General features: G+C 36.3%; 1 protein-coding gene across 5 annotated transcripts in view; it reads left to right on the top strand.

Moving 5' to 3' along the window:
- The window catches only part of CSMD3 (CUB and Sushi multiple domains 3), a 637,009-nt gene that overhangs the window by 77,067 nt on the left and 540,608 nt on the right, over nucleotides 1-19,334 (top strand). For all 5 annotated transcript variants that reach the window (XM_065830155.2, XM_071803847.1, XM_071803848.1 and 2 more), the window contains exon 2: nucleotides 6,904-7,126. In XM_065830155.2, coding sequence (XP_065686227.1) covers nucleotides 6,904-7,126 — 223 coding nt within the window. The remainder of the gene's footprint in view (nucleotides 1-6,903; nucleotides 7,127-19,334) is intronic.

A 19,334-nucleotide genomic window follows, 5' to 3' on the forward strand; every position in this document is an offset into this window, starting at 1 on the left:
CATTAAATGGGAATTTAGTTAAGAAATCTGAAATTTCTTGGAACTCATAACAGCTGATTTTCACAGAGGTGCAATAATGGTGTTTTTCGATTGTGTGCTTCACAAACACAAGATTTTTCTGTTTGTTTCGTTTTGTTTTTTTTGTGTGTGCGTGTGTTTTGTTTTTTTTTTTTTAACAAGGCTTTATTATACATGTCAAGGAAATAAGCATTAGATATACATAAAAAAAAATTGCTGACAAAAGTAGAAAGTAAAAAAATAAACCTATGTAGACAGACATAACCACAGCAGAAGTAGTTATGAGTACTTTCGGAACTTATAAAAAAAAGAAAATCTCGTAATTAAACTGGGGGTTTTGTTGTTGTTGTTTGGTTTTTTTGGGGGGGAGAAGGGGGCTTGTTTTTTTTTTTGTGTGTCAGGGTTTGTTGTTTTTGTTTGTTTGTTTTCAAATGATCAGGTGAAATATTAAATGTGAACTTTGATCAGCTGGTAGAAAATTCATTGTAAAAGCTACTATTTGATCTGAGATGAAAGTGAGAGGATTTTTGAAGCAGAAAGTATTGGGTTAAACAGGAACAGAGGTCTACATGAATAGAAGACAGATATTTCTGAAACAGCAGCTGCTCTAATGCCTTGTAGCTGGTACAGATCCCTACCCCCCTGTGAAATACTTCACAGGTGCAGTATACTTCTGATGTGCTGTGGGGCAGGGTTGCTGCTGGCATGTGCACCTTCTATGTGTAGCACAGGCAGAAAACGAGGCTCCAAAAAAAAAAAAAAAGGAGTTATAATGTTCTGGTAGGAATGGACATCAGTGAGTGCCCTTAGTGTAAAAGTCACCATCACAACTCTGATAAAACCGTAGTAGAGAAAGAAAGAAGTATTCAAGCTGTTGGACATTTGAAGGAGATGGAGAAAAAGGTGGAGAGTAGCAAGGAACTAAATGCAGTACATTAAAAGAGGCAATTATCTTGCATGTTTTATGCAGAAAAGAAGCTGATTCAGAAATGGAAAAGCATAAGTGAAAGAGAACTAAGACATGATGAGAAAAGTTAAAAGATAAATTTCAAACATAGTCCAAAGTAAAATAGTCGTTACGTTTGATGAAATGTTCCTCTTCTCTATTTTGTAAATGGGCTACAATATCTCCATGAAAAGCATGGAAGAACAATTAAAATGATGGTTTAGAAAGAAAGATTGTTCATGTATTTTCCAAAAATGGGAAGAATTGATAGGAGGGGGAAAAAGCTTCACAAAATAGCGAAGGGTTTACATCGCTATGAAGTATATCACTGTGGCATTCCAATAGCTTCTTTAAGTGCTAAGAAACACATATAACAGCATGATATATAACTACAAAATCGAGAGGTTTCACAAACAAGACCATAGGAGAGAATAAGGAAACAAGGAGGATAAACACACAGGCACCATAAACCCTAAGGTGATGATAATGCAAGTCAACAGAAAGAGAATCCAACACAACAGAAGGGAGTTAGGACAACAATCCTAGTGAAACTGAAGGAAGACTGAGTTATCAGAAAAGGTACGGAAGAAAAGAAGCAACATGTGAACAACTCATCTTCCATTTTCTCAGTTTGCTCTTAAAGCAAATAATAGCAAGTATTAAGTGCATCTTTAAAAGGAAATATACAAGCAACTTAGAGATGTGTGTATTAATCAATGCAGACACAGTATGATTATCTTACGGTGGTGACTGCTCGTAAAGAATAAGTTAAACAAAGGAGGTTAAACAAAAGGTGTGGAATACTTAGAAGGAGCGAGGTGTAGAAATATGTTATTAATGGTATAATTGAATGGTCAGGAGGATCTAAAAAGCAAAAGACAATCTTGTAGTGTATTGAGCATGCATAGTTGTGGGACATCCAAGGGCAAGGGATATGGCTGTGTGCTAAGTATTATAGAATCATAGAGTGTCCTGAGCTGGAAGGGACTCACAAGGATCATTTAGTCCAACTCCTGTCCCTGCATAGGACAACCCCACAGTTCACACCATGTGTCTGAGTGCGTTGTCCAGTCTCTTCTTGAATACTGGCAGGCTTGGGGCCATGACTTGGGGCCCTGGGGAGCCTGTTCCAGTGCTCCACCACCCTTTGGGTGAAGAACCTTTTCCTAATGTCAAACCTAAACTTCCCCTGTCACATCTTCCTGCCATTCTATTGGGTTCTGTCATTGATCAGCAAAGAGAAGAAATCAGTGCCTGCCCTTCCTTCTCACCTCGTGAGCAAGCTCTAGATCACAATGAGGTCTCCCCTCAGTCTCCTCTTCTCCAGGCTAAACAAACCAAGTGACTTTAGCCGCTCCCCATACAGCTTCCCCTCAAACCCTTCACCAACTTTGTAGCCCTCTTCTGGACACTCTCCAGTAGATTAATATCTGCTTTATCCTGTGATGTCCAGAACTGCAGACAGTGCTCCAGGTGAGGCCGCACCAGTGCAGAGCAGAGCGGGACAATCACCTCCCTGCCCAGCTGGCAATGTTGTGCTTGATGCACTGAGGACACTGTTGGCCCCCTTGGCTGCCAGGGCCACTATTAGCTCATGTTCAACTTGCTGTCAACCAGAACTCCCAGTTCCCTTTCCACAGAGCTGTTTTCCAACATCTCATCTCCCAGTCTGCATGTACAACCAGGGTTGCCATGTCCCAGGTGCAAAGTCAGGCACTTGCCCTTGTTGAACCTCATGTGATTGGTGATTGCCCATTTCTCCAATTTGTCCAGATCCCTCTGCAATATCTCTCTGCTTTTGAGAGTGTCAACAGCTCCTCCCAATTTTGCGTCATTTGCAAACTTACTTAGTAATTCCTCAAGTCCTGATTCTAAGTCATTTATGAAGACATTGAAGAGTGCTGGCCCTAAGATGGTTCCCTGTGGAACCCTGCTATTGACGAATTACCAGCCCAACAAAACCCCATTTACTAGAACCCTTCAAGCCCGGCCCATCAGCCAGTTGCTCACCCACTGCATTGTGTGTTTACCCAGCTGTATGCTGGCCATCTTGTCCAGGAGAATACTGTGAGAGACAGTATCAAAGGCTTCACTGAAATCCAGAAAGTTCATATAGACAGGCTTCCCTTGGTTAACTATGTGGGTAACCTTGTCGTAGAACAAAATTAAGTTTGTTAAGCAGGACTTTCCCCTCATGAACCTGTGCTGGCTGGGATCAAAGATTGCGTTGTCATTTAGATATGTTTCAATATCTCACAGAACAATCTTCTCCATGATTTTGCCAGGCACAGAAGTGAGGCTGACAGGCCTGTGGTTGTCGGGGTCATTCGTGTTGCCCTTCTTGTAGATTGGGACAATGTTTGCCAGCTTTCAGTCATCTGGGACCTCTCCAGATTCCCAGGAGCACTGAAAAATCATGGGGAGAGATCTTGCTATGACATCAGTCAGCTCTTTAAGCATCCTTGGATGAATCCCATCAGGCCTATCAACTTGTAGGGATGTAGCTGGAATAGCAAATCCTGTACAAGTTCCAGATTGATTGGAAGTTTATTGTTCACTCAGTCATGGTTTTCTAACCCAGGGTTGTGGGGGCCCCCAAATACATCTTCGGTGTTGAAGACCAAAGCAAACATTGCTTTGTTAGAAGGCATTTTTTGTTAGAAGACAATGAAAGTTGAATAAATAGATTAAGTAAGAACAGATGTTACTGGTGCTTACTGTAATCCCACAATAAATTAAAGGATGACTGAAATCAGGAAAAGCAGAAATGCTTTATGAATCCAAGAAATATTTATCCATGTAAAATTGATGAGAATTAAACATTTGAATTTTAAAATCTGGTAGAAAAAAATACAATGGAAACTTCGAATCATACTAACTATTAAGAGAATATCATCAGTGCTGTTCGTTGTCACACTTACTCCAACAAGTATTTTTCTTTTCTAGTCTAACTTTAAGCTTTTCAAAATTGTTTATCTCATACTTTGAATCAAACCACCTCTTTAATGAAAAATAGTTTGCAAGTAACTTCTGTTTTGAATGCTAGTTTTGAAATCTAGATGAAAAAAGACCACAGTATATGTTACCAGTTATTTCAACATGAATTTTGCCTTGTTAAAATAAATGCCTTGTCTTCAGCATTTGATCAAACCAGTCACTTAATGCATGTTTTCTATTTTGAATGTAACCAACTTGGTCTGACAAGGTGAAGACCATTACAGAATTGAATAACACATGAAAGTAGAGATTAAAATGAATGTTGTAGGGATTCTGTTGGTATGTTTTTTATTTTACAAACTAAAAATGTAAGCCTATCAAAATCAAACCTCGTTGTTTGTTTTTTACTATTCTTGGAATTAAAAAATGTGTCTTCTGACACGTGCATAGCTGTGTTACATTCTGCATGTCATTGCTGAAAATATCCAAGTTATATCATCCTGCATCCCATGAATAATTCTCTTCTGTTACAGTTTGGATATTTAGTAAAAAGAGTAAGTGGAACTTTTATATGTCATGGAAGTTCGTATTTCATACATATGTATGGATAGAACATTTATTGGATCCAGTATGAGGGATTACATTCCTTAATAAGTAGTGTATCATCTCACAAGGCTCTTTCTGACTGTTTTGACTCTTTTTTTTTTTAAATATAATTTTATTTTGGTCACCTATTATTTGAGTTTTGTTTGTTTGTTTGTTTGTTTGTTTTTACAGCTTGCATTCAATTAACAGAAGTATATATATGTGATCAATAGCTAAACTGACTTAGATACAGCAACTGTGACACAGGCTCTGAATTATGGAGCTGTATTATGACAACAAGACAAAGTTCATATTGTCCTTTCCACATCTGGTCTGGAGAAATGCATAGAAATCAACCATCTGTGCTATTTAAACTTCAAGTCTATCTTTAAGTTTTTTTCTCTCATTCAATGGAAGTAGGCCTCAGCAAGGGACATCTAGGAAAAATTAAATTGATAAATACATACATGCTTAGCTATTTTAAAAGTTTTATTCCAGTGACTATATTTGTTGGGAAGTGGTAGAATTCTAGGATGAAGAATCTGATGATGAGTAAATAGTTTATTTTTGTAAAGTGACTTGCTCACAAACTATATTCTGAAAGATTTTTAAAGTGCTAAATAAAACACTTGAGCTTAAATAATGAATAATAACACATAAAGGAGATTTAAAAATAGTTTGAGTATATGAGGGAGATGCAGAAAGATATAAATAAAACAGACTCCTAGCAGTGAATGTTGATAACAAATGAAAATGCATAAGCAGTTTTATGAAAATGAATTCTCTAAACTAATTTGCAGTAGAAGGTAAAATTCGCAATACATGTCAGATGAGGCAAACAAGCCCTAATCACTTTCTAAGAGGATGTCCATTCCCTCTCTGTCCTATATGTCTATGATATGCTGATATTTGTAGTATAAATGTAATCACATTTCATAAGAGGAATTTTTTCTCATAATTAGAGATAAATACGAAAAGGATACGTCTTGCTTCTGTTGCCCACCAAAGTTACTTTACAGTATAGCAATACAGTATGTAAAATCTTACGAGATTTCCACTTAATACTTCAGAGAAAGGGATCTCTGCACATTCAAATGCTCAACACAAAGGCAAGCTTGTGAATATGCCACAAAGAAGATGATTTAATTAGCTCAAATATATACATATGTGCGTAATTAAAGAGACGGTATCTGGTTTGTTTGTCTGTAGTTTGTTATGAAATGTATAACATGTTTCTCGGAAAGCACATGCTGAGCAACTGAGTGCTTTGTGCTTTCTCTCAGTTTATGAAATCCCTTTGCTAGCAGAATGGCCTTGCTCTGAGCACGCTTGGGGAAGATAGGCTTCAGGGGTGCAAAAGGCAAAGAAGAAAAACTGATCTAATATTTAAGCCATAACAGAAAAGAAAACCTGCAAGGGGGATATAGAACAACAGTCAGATTGCAAAGCTGATGGAAAGAAAAAAAGTATTCTAAGGACCAGGAACAATTAGGAGCTGTTGTAACTGAGCATTAAAACTGAGAGCAAGAGTATAGAAAACAACTTGCTCTGCCAGGTCACAGTGACTCGGGCGAGATCTTTTTAAAATTATCACTGTTTTCTATTTTTTCACAGAAAATGGATTTTCTGTATAAAAAGATTTTCTCACTTTTAAACTTTTTGATTCTCTCCTACATCCTTCTGGGGAGTGAGTTGGTGACTGTGTGGAGCTTAGCTGACTACTGGCATTAAACCACAATGCCCACTTAGAGTTAGTCAAAACACATAAACTGTTCATCTTAATATTTTATTTAGATATAGAAAAGCTTACTACATTCTTTCTAGTTACACATGCACAATGCAGTTATCTACATGAGGTAATAAAATGACAGAACACATGGCTATTTCACATTGATTCTTTAAGTACGCAACTTTCATAAACCAGAACTATTGATGGAAAAACCTTGTTCATAATAAAGAGCCTTTTAACCTCTTCCAGTCTCAAAATCTGGGGAGGAGCAGCAGAAGGTTAATAGATCTAATCTGTATCAGACTGGCACCAAATGAAGACTAATTTACTCTAGTTACTTCTCTTCATTTTTTCAAAAAACGGAATTGAAGCAAATATTTTGCCTCATAGGTGACAAAATCTATTAATAAGTGTTGTCTCTCTCTCTATATATATATATTTATTTGCAAAGATGCTACCATATGTCTTTACATAAACAGTATGGAAAACACATTTGTTAGGTGGGTGGGGTTGTTTTGCATTGTGGTCAGAATTTGTATTAAAACATGGGCTTCACCTTTCTAAATGCAGTCCTTGCAAATAAGTATTTTGACAATTTTTTAGAAATCATAGATTTCAATTATATATTTTATTGAAGTTTGATATAAAAATGGGTTGCTAACCTTTGTTTCTTTGGATTTTTTTTTAGGATTTATTTATACCTGTGGTGGAACTCTAAAAGGACTTAATGGCACTATAGAAAGCCCTGGCTTCCCATATGGATATCCAAATGGTGCAAACTGTACATGGGTTATAATAGCAGAAGAAAGAAACAGAATACAGATTGTCTTTCAGTCTTTTGCTCTAGAAGAAGAATATGATTATCTGTCATTATATGATGGGCATCCTCATCCTGCAAACTTTAGGACAAGGTAAAGAATAAACATTATTAAAGCATAATTTGCTTGTATCTTAAAAATATCTGAGAAAATAATTAAAGCTAACATTCTTAAATTATGGATTCTTTCTTATATAGACTTTCAAGTACACTTTCCTTAATCATAAATGTCTTTAAATCTATATGGTGTGTTTTAATTCTAGTTAAAGTAATTGACAAAGTTAATCTACCCTCATAAAAAATTTATTTCAACAAAATGTAATTAATTAAGAATCATATGAGCATGGATAAATGAATGTAAAGTGAATATGACATTGTAGAGGTCTCAGTTTGCATGATCGAGTAGTGGTGAAGCTTTTGGAATGTTTGCAACAGGAAACTTTCAAGAGAGGTCAGAAAAAGGTAATGTATTTATGACAGAAAATAGGTAATTTCTTGATAATTGTATATGACCATTCTTCTAACACAAAGGGCTAACAAGAGTGAAAAAGCTTTGGAGAATCAAGAGTGTGATGTCACAGAAAATTTTTTATCAGTGTCTATTTCAGAGTTCTGGAAGGTTGCAGCTTGAGGGATACATAATAATTCTGCAATAGCAACAGATAGATTATCCATACATTTACTAGTAATCTTTCTAATCATCTATCCTGACTTCTCTAAGTCAAGTTGTCTTCTACCTAGACTTCTGTAAGGCCTTTGATATGGATCAACACAACATCCTGGTTGCTAAATAGGATAGATATAGTTTTGATGGGTAGACTGTTCAATGGATAAGGAGTAGGCTGGATGTTCACATCCAAAGAGTTGCAAATGTAGATCAGTAACAACTGGTGTCTCTCAGTGATCTGTATCGGGACCAATAGCATTCAATATCTTTGTTAATGACATAGACAGTGGGATTGAGTGCACCCTCAGAAAGTTTGCACATGGCGCCAAGCTGAGTGGTGCAGTTGACACCCCTGGGGTGTTCAGAGGGACCTGAGCAACATACTTTCTTTATACATTGCCTCTGCCACTCCTTCCTCCTCAGAGAAAGTGTTCCTCACACTCTTCCCCTGCTTCAGTGAGGGGAACCTCCCACAGGAGATAGTCCTCCATGAACTTCTCCAATGTGAGTCCTTCCCATGAACTGCTTCAGCATGAGTTCCTTTCTCTGAGTGCAGTCCTTCAGGGCCAGACTGCTCAAGTGTGGGTTCCCCACAGGGTCACAAATTCTGCCAACAAACCTTTTCCAGTAGAATCTCATCTTTCTGTGGATCACAGGTACCAGAAGCCTGTTTCAGCATGGGCTCTCCATGGGGACTCCTTTGGGCATCCACCTGCACCTCTGTGGAGTCCGTCATGGATTGCAGGTGGCTATCTGCTCACTGTGGACCTCCACAGGGCTGCAGTGGGACAGCCAGCACCACAGGCTGCAGGGAAATCTCTGCCCTAGTGCCTGAAGCATCTTCTTCTGTCCTCCTTTGCTGTCTGCAGGGTTGTTTCTCTCACATATTCTCACTCACCTCTCCACTGCCATTGATGTTGCCCAGCAGATATGGAGAAACGTATCTCTAATAAAATTGTTTTTCTTTGTACTTCTGTGTTTCCCTTTGTATTTCCTGTTTCACGAGTGTTTGTGTGCTATTCTGATACCAGCTGCAGGAAACAGGGAACCCCTATCTAAAAGATTTGAGGGTTGTTTTTCAAAAGAAAAAACAAGAACATGTAGTTTTCCTCCTTTCTACCTACTCCTCAAAAGATAAAATTTACATGGAGATTCGATCCCATGTAGGAGCCTAAAAAGTCCCTCACTGTCACTCAAGACTTTTATTGGTGAATCCATTCTAAATTGTAATCTCAAAGAGTATGTGAACAATGTTTTGCACAACCGCAAATAAAACCATTATTACTGCTAGAAGCTTATGGTTCTTACAGAATTATAGTTTTAATGAACATCAGAGAAAACAGGTGATGGAAGCTAGGAGGATGGAAGGAAGAGGAAAATAATACTTTGCAGAAGCAGAAACCTTTTCTTTGTGTATCTTGTTTAAACTACCAAGAAGTTTTATATATATTTGTGTGCACATATATGTTCATATCTATCTGTACACATAAAGATCCATTTACAGATATAGATACATGTGTGCAGGATTATTTTTATATTAAAATATCGGTATCTTGAGGAGAAAGTCAAGACAAACTGGCATGCTCGAAAGTTTTACCATTGTGAATTTCGGATGCTACTACATTACAGTGAGGGAAAGGATAAGGAGTTCTGTAGAAAAAAAAATAGCATAAGTCAGCACTTGAAAAGGAAAAGCCTCCATATAGGTCTTGAAATAGACTACTTCTGTAAGACTTACAAAACCTTGCCAATGTGCGGGTGCAGTAAAAAAATAGTACACATTTGTTTGAGTCAAAAATTAGGTTTTAAATTAAGAAAGTGTGAAAATGAAATTATGCAAGCTTTACTAAATCTTTTATGGTGTGCTGTTTTTTTTTTTTGCTCACATTGCAGTAGCAAGTAGTAAGGTGGTGTTTCCTAGAGTTTTCTATTTGCAAAGGGTTTCTACTCACTTGTTTAAGTGAAGTTTTGCTGATATACAGTTGCTTGTAGAAGTTTTCTTCCTAATATGATAGTGGATTTTATCATTTTTCTTAGTGACATTAATGAAAGCATAATCAGATTACACTAGTCACCCTTCTCCCAATTTTGTAACAGACAAAAATATTTTCAGGGAACTATATAGGTGAATTTGTAAAATATATACCTGGACAGCTAAAAAAAAAGTCTCAGATAGACAAGGCCACTCTATTTCTTTATCTGTTTCAATATTTTGACTGAAAGAAATTTCTACATGACTGAAAAATATTTTTCAGTTGGGCTATTTGTGAATCTCATGACCTTTGACTCCATCCTCATCCAGTTTTGTACTTCTTTGTTTAATTGTTCTCTTCAGAATTGAATCTTATTGAAATTTGAAGTCATTGAGTGTCTTCAGTGAATGCCTGACAGTCTTAACTGGTTAGATGGCACTTAAATGGCAGCTAAACAATAACAAATAGAAATGAAGCATGTCAGATATGGCCATTACAGAAAGTGTACAGTCAATATTACTCTCTCATTTTTGTGACTGTATATGCTAAATCTTTGCCTCAGAGTATAGAGAAAACATAGAATAGTTTAAAGCTGTGAACTAAACAAAAAAATATCTTTCCATAAATCAACTGCAAAAAAAAGTATAGATAGAATTACTTACTGAATTTGAACGAAGCTCTCAGCAAAATTTCATACTTGAGAGTCTTTCTGAGTCATGTCCCAGACACTATTTTTAGGGCTCTCTTTTTACCCTCCCAGTGCATTTGACTTTTGTGTACCTTTTCTTTCACACTTGTACATCTAGCTTCCTCAAAAAAATAAAAAATAATTTTAAAAAAGGTAAAATTCAGGGTTCAATTTTATAAGATTACTTTTAAATTGCAACTTTATATACACCCCAGTTTGGAAAGTATCTAATACTTTTGACTGCTACTCTGAATCTAAGTACATTTCCAGATAGATCTTTGCTTCCATTTTTTTCAAAATTTCTGCCTTTCACATATTTTTTGTCTGTTACCAGATGAATTATTTCAGCCATGCTTTTGGAGATGCATATCAAGGACATATTTCCAACTATCTGGGTGCCCAGCTTGAGAAATAGCAGTTCTGTTTGCACTAGTGATAAGAAATCTCACTTTTAAATGACATTAATGAGAGGTGTGATTTTAAATGATAAAACATCAATCAACTGATTTGCAAAAGCCAATTGGAATAACCTGATAATAGCTCTTGCATGTTATGAAAAATATTTTTTAAGTTTAACCTGGAAGGAATTCACCATAGTAGCTCCTGCCATATATTAGGGAATGGGAAGAGCAGGACTGCTCCATGAGGAACACAAACCAGGCATCGAGGGTGACCCTGCTCAGGCTATGCTTGCATCTACAAGGCACAGTCCTGCAGGGGCTGAATATGGAGTCAGAGTCAGGGACTGGTAACAAGATCCATCGACAGCTCCCTGCATGGCAAGTGATGAACTGGGTCCAGGGTCCCTTCAGGGAGTCCAACTGTGAGCAAAAAGAAATGGGGTCAGCTAAGGTTCCCACAGAGTAAGGCTGCAGGGTTCAGAGCTGTAGCAGGGTCTGGATGTCTCAGTGTGGGCTGAAATGGGGTCCTAGAACCCATGGACAGTGATGAGTGGGAGTCCCAGCTGAGGCTGGTCGAGCCCAGGAAGGTCTGTTGGTTTTCTCAGGTATTGACACTGCATATTAAACTAAGAAAATTATTTGACGCTTGCCTTTAAAGATTTAGGTATCATAGAAAACAAAATATGGCATTAATTATACAAATTGGTAATTGGGAACTTCTCATGACACTCTTTAAATAAGTTTATTAAAACCACAATTAATTTTAAACCATGCTTAGTGGCAGTGATGGTACATGTGTAGGTGAATAAAAGAATGGTAACCACAATTCTGACATTTACTTGCAAGTGTTTTACTTTGCAAGTTGGATTTTTTTTTGAGAGAGAAATTTCTAAGCACAACACATGGTATACTATCAGTAAATACCAAAGAGCACGTTTTTCCTTCTTTCTTTTTTTTTTTTTTTTTCTTTTTTTTAAGGAGTAAGGTACTTAGAATTGAACACTATTTTTAAAAGAGGTGTCATACTCAACAGTTTTCTAAAATATATATTTTTTTCTCTAAATAGTTATACAGTTTGCAGTGTGATATTAGAAGTAACTGTAAATAATTGAATAATAACCTGTGATTATATACCCAAGCTCTGTTCACAGCTCCAAGGGAATGTATTTTCCAAATACAATGGTCTTCAAAAGCACAGATGTGGTATGGGAGTTTGGTAACCTCCACTGTTAGCAAAAAGATATAATCATTTTGTGACAGCTACTTGTTTGTTTCCATAAGTGAAAAGAAGTACAGATATGTTCATCTAAAAATCATGAGAAAAGGAGGTGTGACAAACTGGAAGTTCTGAATACTTAATAAATATATATATTGTTTCTGTGTGAGAGCCTGCAAGACCAGCACATATCTGCAGAGATATTTTTAAATGTTGATATGGTCACTGTGGCCACAGACTTAATTGAATGAATCAAAATCTTTCTTCTACCTACTCATGGTTAATTTCATTTTAGGAAAGGAAGCTTTAGCAATCTCAGTGTTTAAAAGGCGAGCTAATACTCATCTTCTCTAATCTCATGTTTTTAAGCAAAATGGATCATCCTTTCATCTATACTCCCAGTTGAGGCAAACAGAATCAAATGCACAGCTTAACTCATCAGTACTACTGAGCTGCATAATAAAAATTCCCTGAAATTACTGGAGATATCCAGGCCCTGAGTAGGCCTGCATTTTTAACATTTAGTCTCCAACTACTTGAAGAGAAAAAAAGTTTTCAGAAGATCAACAAATAGAACTTTAAAATTTCAGGATGCTGTTAGTCTTAAATGTAATTGAGTATGCTCTCTTCACCATAGCACTTCTAAAGGTTTTAATTTGGTACTAAACAAACAGATTCATACTTTGATAATGGTTTTGAAATTACCCAAAAAAGAAATGGTTATCACATAATGGAGGAATAAGGTCAAAACTAAACTCAAATAAAACTAAAATACTTTAATTTTTTTTTTTTTTTTTAATTCCAGAGCATATGGGATAACATATATTGGTCCACTTAGAATAGGTGGTACTGACTATACAACTAAAATTAATTTCTTTCATCTAACTAATTGAGCAGAGAAAATAATTGCAAGTAGAAATATGTAGAATCACAACAAATCCTTAATATTAATTCATATTAAATATTGTCTGGGTTGCAAGCAGGTGAGTTGACTGTTTTCTTGACCCTGGACTGGGTTACACTAACTGAAATGGTCATGGAAGACTATCGGATATGCCAGGATGAAAAGCCAAACTGGCTGCTCTGACCATGCCATAGGAGTTGGACCTGCTTCAGTGGTCTGGAGAACAACAGTAGGAACAGGATGAGTGCTTCCTCCAGCTGATATGGGAACACACACATGGATAAGTTGAATGCCCTGTTGTAAACCTGTCAGTACCTGCTCCTGGCCTGATAGCGTTGTTGATACCTGTCTCTCCACCATAAATGTGCCAAGTATCACTGACAACAGAATCAAACGTTGTGGTTTAGCTCAGAACTAGTCACAAATTCAAGGTATACTTTTTCTAAATAATTTAGGTCATCCATCCTTTTTTTTTTTTTTGTCTACATCTAAAATCTTATTGAAAAATATTCAGGACATGAGCTAAATTAAATCAAAACAAAACAAACAAACAAAAAAAAAAACAAAAAGAAAAAACACAGTAAAATCAAGGATACTTCAGTGATTTTATATTCTTACTTAAAAAAAAAGTAGCACTAAGCAAAATACTAACTATTCCCAATTTTAAAAGGGGAAAAATGTATTTTTGGAAGATTATATTTTGCATACAAAATTTTCTATTTTTAAATTAGAAAAATTATGATTTACATCATACACGTTCTAAATTGTCAAAATTATCATACATAAAAGTTCTGAAAAAGGAGGGCTAGCAGAAGAATGAATGTTGACTAGAGTAAAAACTTTCAGTGCCTTTATTTAATAGCTCTGTTTGTTTTTCCATGTCTTATTCTAACTACGCTGAATATGTGTTTCTCCTTTTAAGAGACAGAAGTCTGGGTCAAACAGGCAGCAATTACACTATGCTGCTATCATTTGTGCAATGTCCAGCTTGCTACATGTCACCTAATGTCATTGCAGTAGCTACAGTAATCTTTTTCTTGCAACTCAAGCTCTTTCCTTCTTCTGGTCCTTAGAATTTTAACCTGAATTATTTGTGAAAGTTTATATCTGTTCTACACCCTTTTCTATTTCCTGGCCAAGCTCATTACCATACTTTGGGAATCTATCATCCTGTTATTTATTAGCAAGTGTTCTAACCTTTCTTACACAAATTGTCATCAAAACCAGAAGATTAAAAAAATTTCCACATTTTTTCCTTGTTTTTGCTGCCTTCATCCTCCATTTCTACTATGTTAGGATTTCCACTCAGAGAATCTCCTGACAGAAAGGCTTGTTTTCCTAATTTTTTTCCTTTCCCACTTCTTTTGTCTTTAGGTGATCTACAGTACTACAAGATGTAGTACAGGGTGCCCAGAGCTGGTGCCAATGTCTCACCTGGGCAAAATACCATGATGGTGTGTTGATTTTCCATTCTGAATCCAAGTTTTGTTGTTTGTAGCTCCATTTTACTTCATGCACGTGTATCCTTTTGTTCTTTTAAAATTATTTCTCGTATGAACAAAGCGTTGTTCATGTAAATCATATAAAGACCCTTTCTGAGTCATACTAATATTTGACTTATATTACTGCAATTTCAAATCCTGTTAGCAGACTTACCCCATGTTAGTTCTGCACCTTTCATCTACTGTTACAACAGTTGCTCTAGTTAGCAGACTCAGTACTAATAAAACAAAGAAAAAAATCATAGCTCTGTGAGGTTCTAGATTAAATCTGATAGAGAGAAAATCTCTTTGACTATTTGGTTAAGGCTCTAAGATACATCAGAATGAAGTATTTTCAGTCATTCGGGTCGTCATTATCAACTAACCTTGACTATTTGGTTAAGGCTCTAAGATACATCAGAATGAAGTATTTTCAGTCATTCGGGTCGTCATTATCAACTAATCTTGACAACTGGAAATGTACAAAGCTTTCTTTTGCACTCTCCTGTTAAGTCTTTTTGGTTATTGATATAGGCCAAGAGCTGTTGATAGGGAGACAGTGGATTACTTAGTGAACATAAAAAATTTTCATAATAATCAGAGACAAACTTAGCACTTTGAGTTGTTTTCTGCTCAGACTGTTTATTATGCCCTAAGTACATTTACGTTTCTTCTCTCATCAGTGTTCACTTTCTATCCAAATTGGCAACCAGAGCAGAAACTATGAGTTGAGGAGGATCAAATTAAGGATTCAGCACTTCGGAAACGCCTTCAAACTGCTGATCACTGAAACATTGATTTTTATTTCACCTGATCCACAGTTTTCTAGCCTTTTCCAGTATTTGCATGCAAAGAGAAGAAAGGAAGGAATTTGATTGGAGAATTTACAGGCCAGTGAACAAAACTAAATCAGATGATACTCTCCCCCTACAAAGAAAGACAAAATAAAAAAGTATAAATGCTAGTCAAAGACCAATGAAGAGATAAGGAAACAGAAGGAAAAAAGATCAAAGACCAATGCAGACTGAAGGAGTTAAAATGGCAATTAAAGGCAGAAAGCATGGTGAATGAGTAATCAATGTGGAAAATGATGAGGCAGATAACAGAAATGAATGAATCTAAGCAAGAATATTTTCACTGCATGAACAAAAAACAATGGCAAAGGTGTAAATAGAAGATACGTAGAATGTTGAAAATGGACTGAGTATCGGTAGAGACACACAGCAATAAATACAACAAAACTTGTAGATTGTAGCTTGTAGAGAAACAAAAATAATTGAAAAAAATGTATCAGAGTATAATGATAGTTATCCAGCTCTGACAGATGACTTCAGAACATGCAAGTCATTTAAATGAAGATTTCTTATTTTTCAATCTGAAAAGTTTGCTTTATGAAGAAAATACATTGAAACAATAAAATGACTTGCATTGTGATTATAAATGCAAAGCTGAAAAAACAGTAGCTCATACAATTGTGCAACACTCTTGGCAACATTTTCATATTATGTTAAATTTCTTAAAACACATCAAGAGTGAAAAGCAGAAAATTAAAACAGATAAAAGAAAGTGCTTGTCCAGACAAGGTACAACTGCTCTCTTGTAATTATTGTCACATTATTGTGAAGAAACCAAGATTTTAGCAGGTTAGGGAAAAAAATGTTTAGATGTTGACTTAGCTAGCAACCGAGTCCAGAGTTAAATGATAAGTATTTAAAGCCAAAATCAAGAGCAAACCAAGCCAAACCAAAACCAACTAAGCAAGCAAAAAAAGTGGTCATCATTTGAAGGTGGATATAACTTTCTGCTAACTGACTTTACGAAGAGACTTTCCCATTATCAGCCTTCCATTGGATATTTTTCTCTAAAGTAACTAGGATGTCCAGTTTGGTTACTCTGAAGTAGCTGATGGATATTGGACTAGCTTGCTTATTTGACTTCTTATGCAACGCAAGAAAAACCTGTTTTACAGTCTCTGAGAATAATAATCTTCTTTGAAAAGCTGGTAACTGGCATTATAAAGATGAAGAGTGCAAATACCAGTTTTAAAGGGAGATGAATGTAGTCATCTCTGAGAACCAGCTCTGCTAAATATTAGTCATTATTTTTTTTTTGCTTTGCTAAATTGCTTTGTGGGATTTGAAACAGCCTTGAAATCAAAGTTGATTTTTGTTGTTTAGACCACTTATATACATTACACATATATGAATACACCAGTGGACACAGGAAGACCTATGGATATAATCTATCTGAACTTCTATAAGACCTTTGACACAATCCCCCACAACATCCTTCTCCCTAAATTGAAGAGATATGGATTTGATAGGTGAACTATTTAGCAGATAAGGAATTGGTTGAATGGTTGAATTGGTTACATCCAGAGCGTAGTGGTCAATTGTTCAATGTCCACATGGAGACTGGTGACATGTGGTATCCCTCAGGGGTCCATACCAAGATCAGTACTGTTCAACATTTTTGTCAGTGACACAGATGATGAGATTGAGTACACCCTCAGCAAGTTCGTATACAACACCAAGATCAGTGATGTGGTTGACATGCTGGAGGGACTGGATGCCATCCAGAGGGACTTGGACAAGCTCAAGAAGTGGGTCCGTGTTAACCTCAGGACATTCAACAAAGTCAAGTGCATGGTCCTACGTCCCACGATACCAATACGGGCTGGGGGATGAAGGGATTGAGAGCAGCCATGTGGAGAAGGACTTTGAGGTTACTGATGGACAAAAAGTGGACGTGAGGTAGCAATGTACACTCAGCCCAGAAAGCCAACTGTACCCTGAACTGCATCAAAAGAAGGGTGGTCAACAGGTCTAGGGAAGTGATTCTGCCCCTCTACTCCACTCTGGTGAGGCCCCACCTGAAACACTGCATCCGGCTCTGGAGTCCTCAGCACAGGAGAGACATGAACTCACCAGAGTGAGTCCAGAGGAAGGTCATGAAAATGGTCAGAGGACTGGAACAACTTTCATGTGAAGACAGGCTGAGAGAGTTGGGGTTATTCAGCTTGGAGAAGGATAAAGGTCTGGGAAGCCCTTATTGCAGCCTTTCAATGCTTAAAAGGGGCTTACAAGAAAGATAGGGACAGACTTTTTATTAGGGCCGGTAGCATTAGGACAAGGAGTAATGGTTTTAAAGCTTCAGGGTAGATTCAGACTCGATGTAAGAAAGATATAAGATATAAGAAAGAAAGTTTTTACAATGAGAGTAGTGAAACACTGGAACAAGTTGCCCAGATAAACTGTAGATGCCCCATCCCTTGAAACATTGAAGGTCAGGTTTGACAGGGCTCTGAGCAACATGATCTGGTTGAAGACATCCCTGCTCATTGCATGAGGGCTAGATGATCTTTAAAGATCCCTTCTAACCCAAACTCTCTATTATTATTCCACATTATACCACAGTATACCAGCACAGACTGTATGTGGGCATTAGTTTTCCACATACGTTTCAGCTATAAAAGGAGGAAGAATAATAGTTCACAATAATAATCTTGTCCCAGAAAATAATAGTCTATGGGAAAGACTCATTCTATTGCAGGAGTGTCTAAGGGTTAGACTTGCTTACATGACAGAAAGGTAACTCTCAAACTGGTTGTTAAACTCACTTTGTATTGTTGCAGTTGACAGTAACAATCAACATAACTCATAAAGTTGATAATTGAATCTGAATGTACCTAGAACAACCATATACTATGGCTAAACTAAACTCTGAATGTTTAGGTCCTACAAGAACAGATTATCTTTTCTGAAGAGAGGTGTGATAATTCTATTTTAAACTAGTATGTCTGCAGAAAGCCAGAATAAACATGAGTCTAAGTGCAAATGTGTATATGTGTGTGTATTTACATATACCCTTATCAGAATGAAGGACTGTTTAGGCCTAAGTCTGCGACTGGAGAACGTTCATCTCTTCCTAATATTTGTCTTAAATTGTGAATATGATCAATTACTACTGAATAGTGCCCCCTATAGATCACATTGCATTACACAATTTTAAATGAGTACTTTATCATTCAAATTATTTATGTAAATATAAAATATGTTATCTTTTGTTTTACCTAAGTACAAGTTAATGCCAACAGTATACTAGAAATTCCTGAATCTTCTGAGATTGAGAAAATTTTCTCCAAATCTGCTGTCAGTTATCCTGTAGTCAGTGAAGGTCTTCAGGACCTAAATGTAACTGCACAGACAGTTAAGCAAAAATGTTTTTTTCATTTAGGATTTATAAATTCAGTCATGAATCTATACAAATTTCTTATATGGTCTTGACCCAATTGTATTCTCGGATGTGTTTTGATTTTGGCATTGTAAAACACATACACTACACATTCGCTTCTCAAGAAACTTAGCTTGATAACATAAATACATAGGACTGAAGTAATTTTTAGTTAAATATTGCTTCTTTATAACATGAAATGAAAGGCGCATAGAGAGAAATATATCATTCATCCACTTTTAAACAATTTTAGAAATTTTTCTAAGATAAAATAGATTTGCTTCTCACGCTCACAGTTTACAGTGACTTTCTGTACATCTGCCATACTAAAACCGTATAAGTAGACAAAGTTCTAACTGAGATTTGCAAGTACAGAGTCCTCATCTCCCTCAGGTCTTCTTTAGTACTATCCAAAAGGAATATTTTATTGGACAAATGGTGGTTGTTTTTATCTATGATCTGCAAGAAACCAATAAAGACATTTATTGCTAAAGCCTGAAGATGGATCTTTCTCAAATACTCTTTTACAACATGATTAAAGTTATTGAGAACACCTCTATGGAGCAACAAGCATCTATGTAAAAGTAATGGAGTTCATATTTTTGAGTGGAATGTTGAGTATTGGAAAAAGTGAAATGAACAGGGTCCAGCATGATAGTCTAACTAATAAACAGCAAGTATAAAATATTAATGTTGTGAAGAAGTAGCAGAGTGACAGATAGACAGTATCTTCAATATA

Source organism: Patagioenas fasciata, chromosome 2 (assembly GCF_037038585.1).
Source record: "Patagioenas fasciata isolate bPatFas1 chromosome 2, bPatFas1.hap1, whole genome shotgun sequence".
In the NCBI taxonomy this organism is placed as follows: Eukaryota; Metazoa; Chordata; class Aves; order Columbiformes; family Columbidae; genus Patagioenas; species Patagioenas fasciata.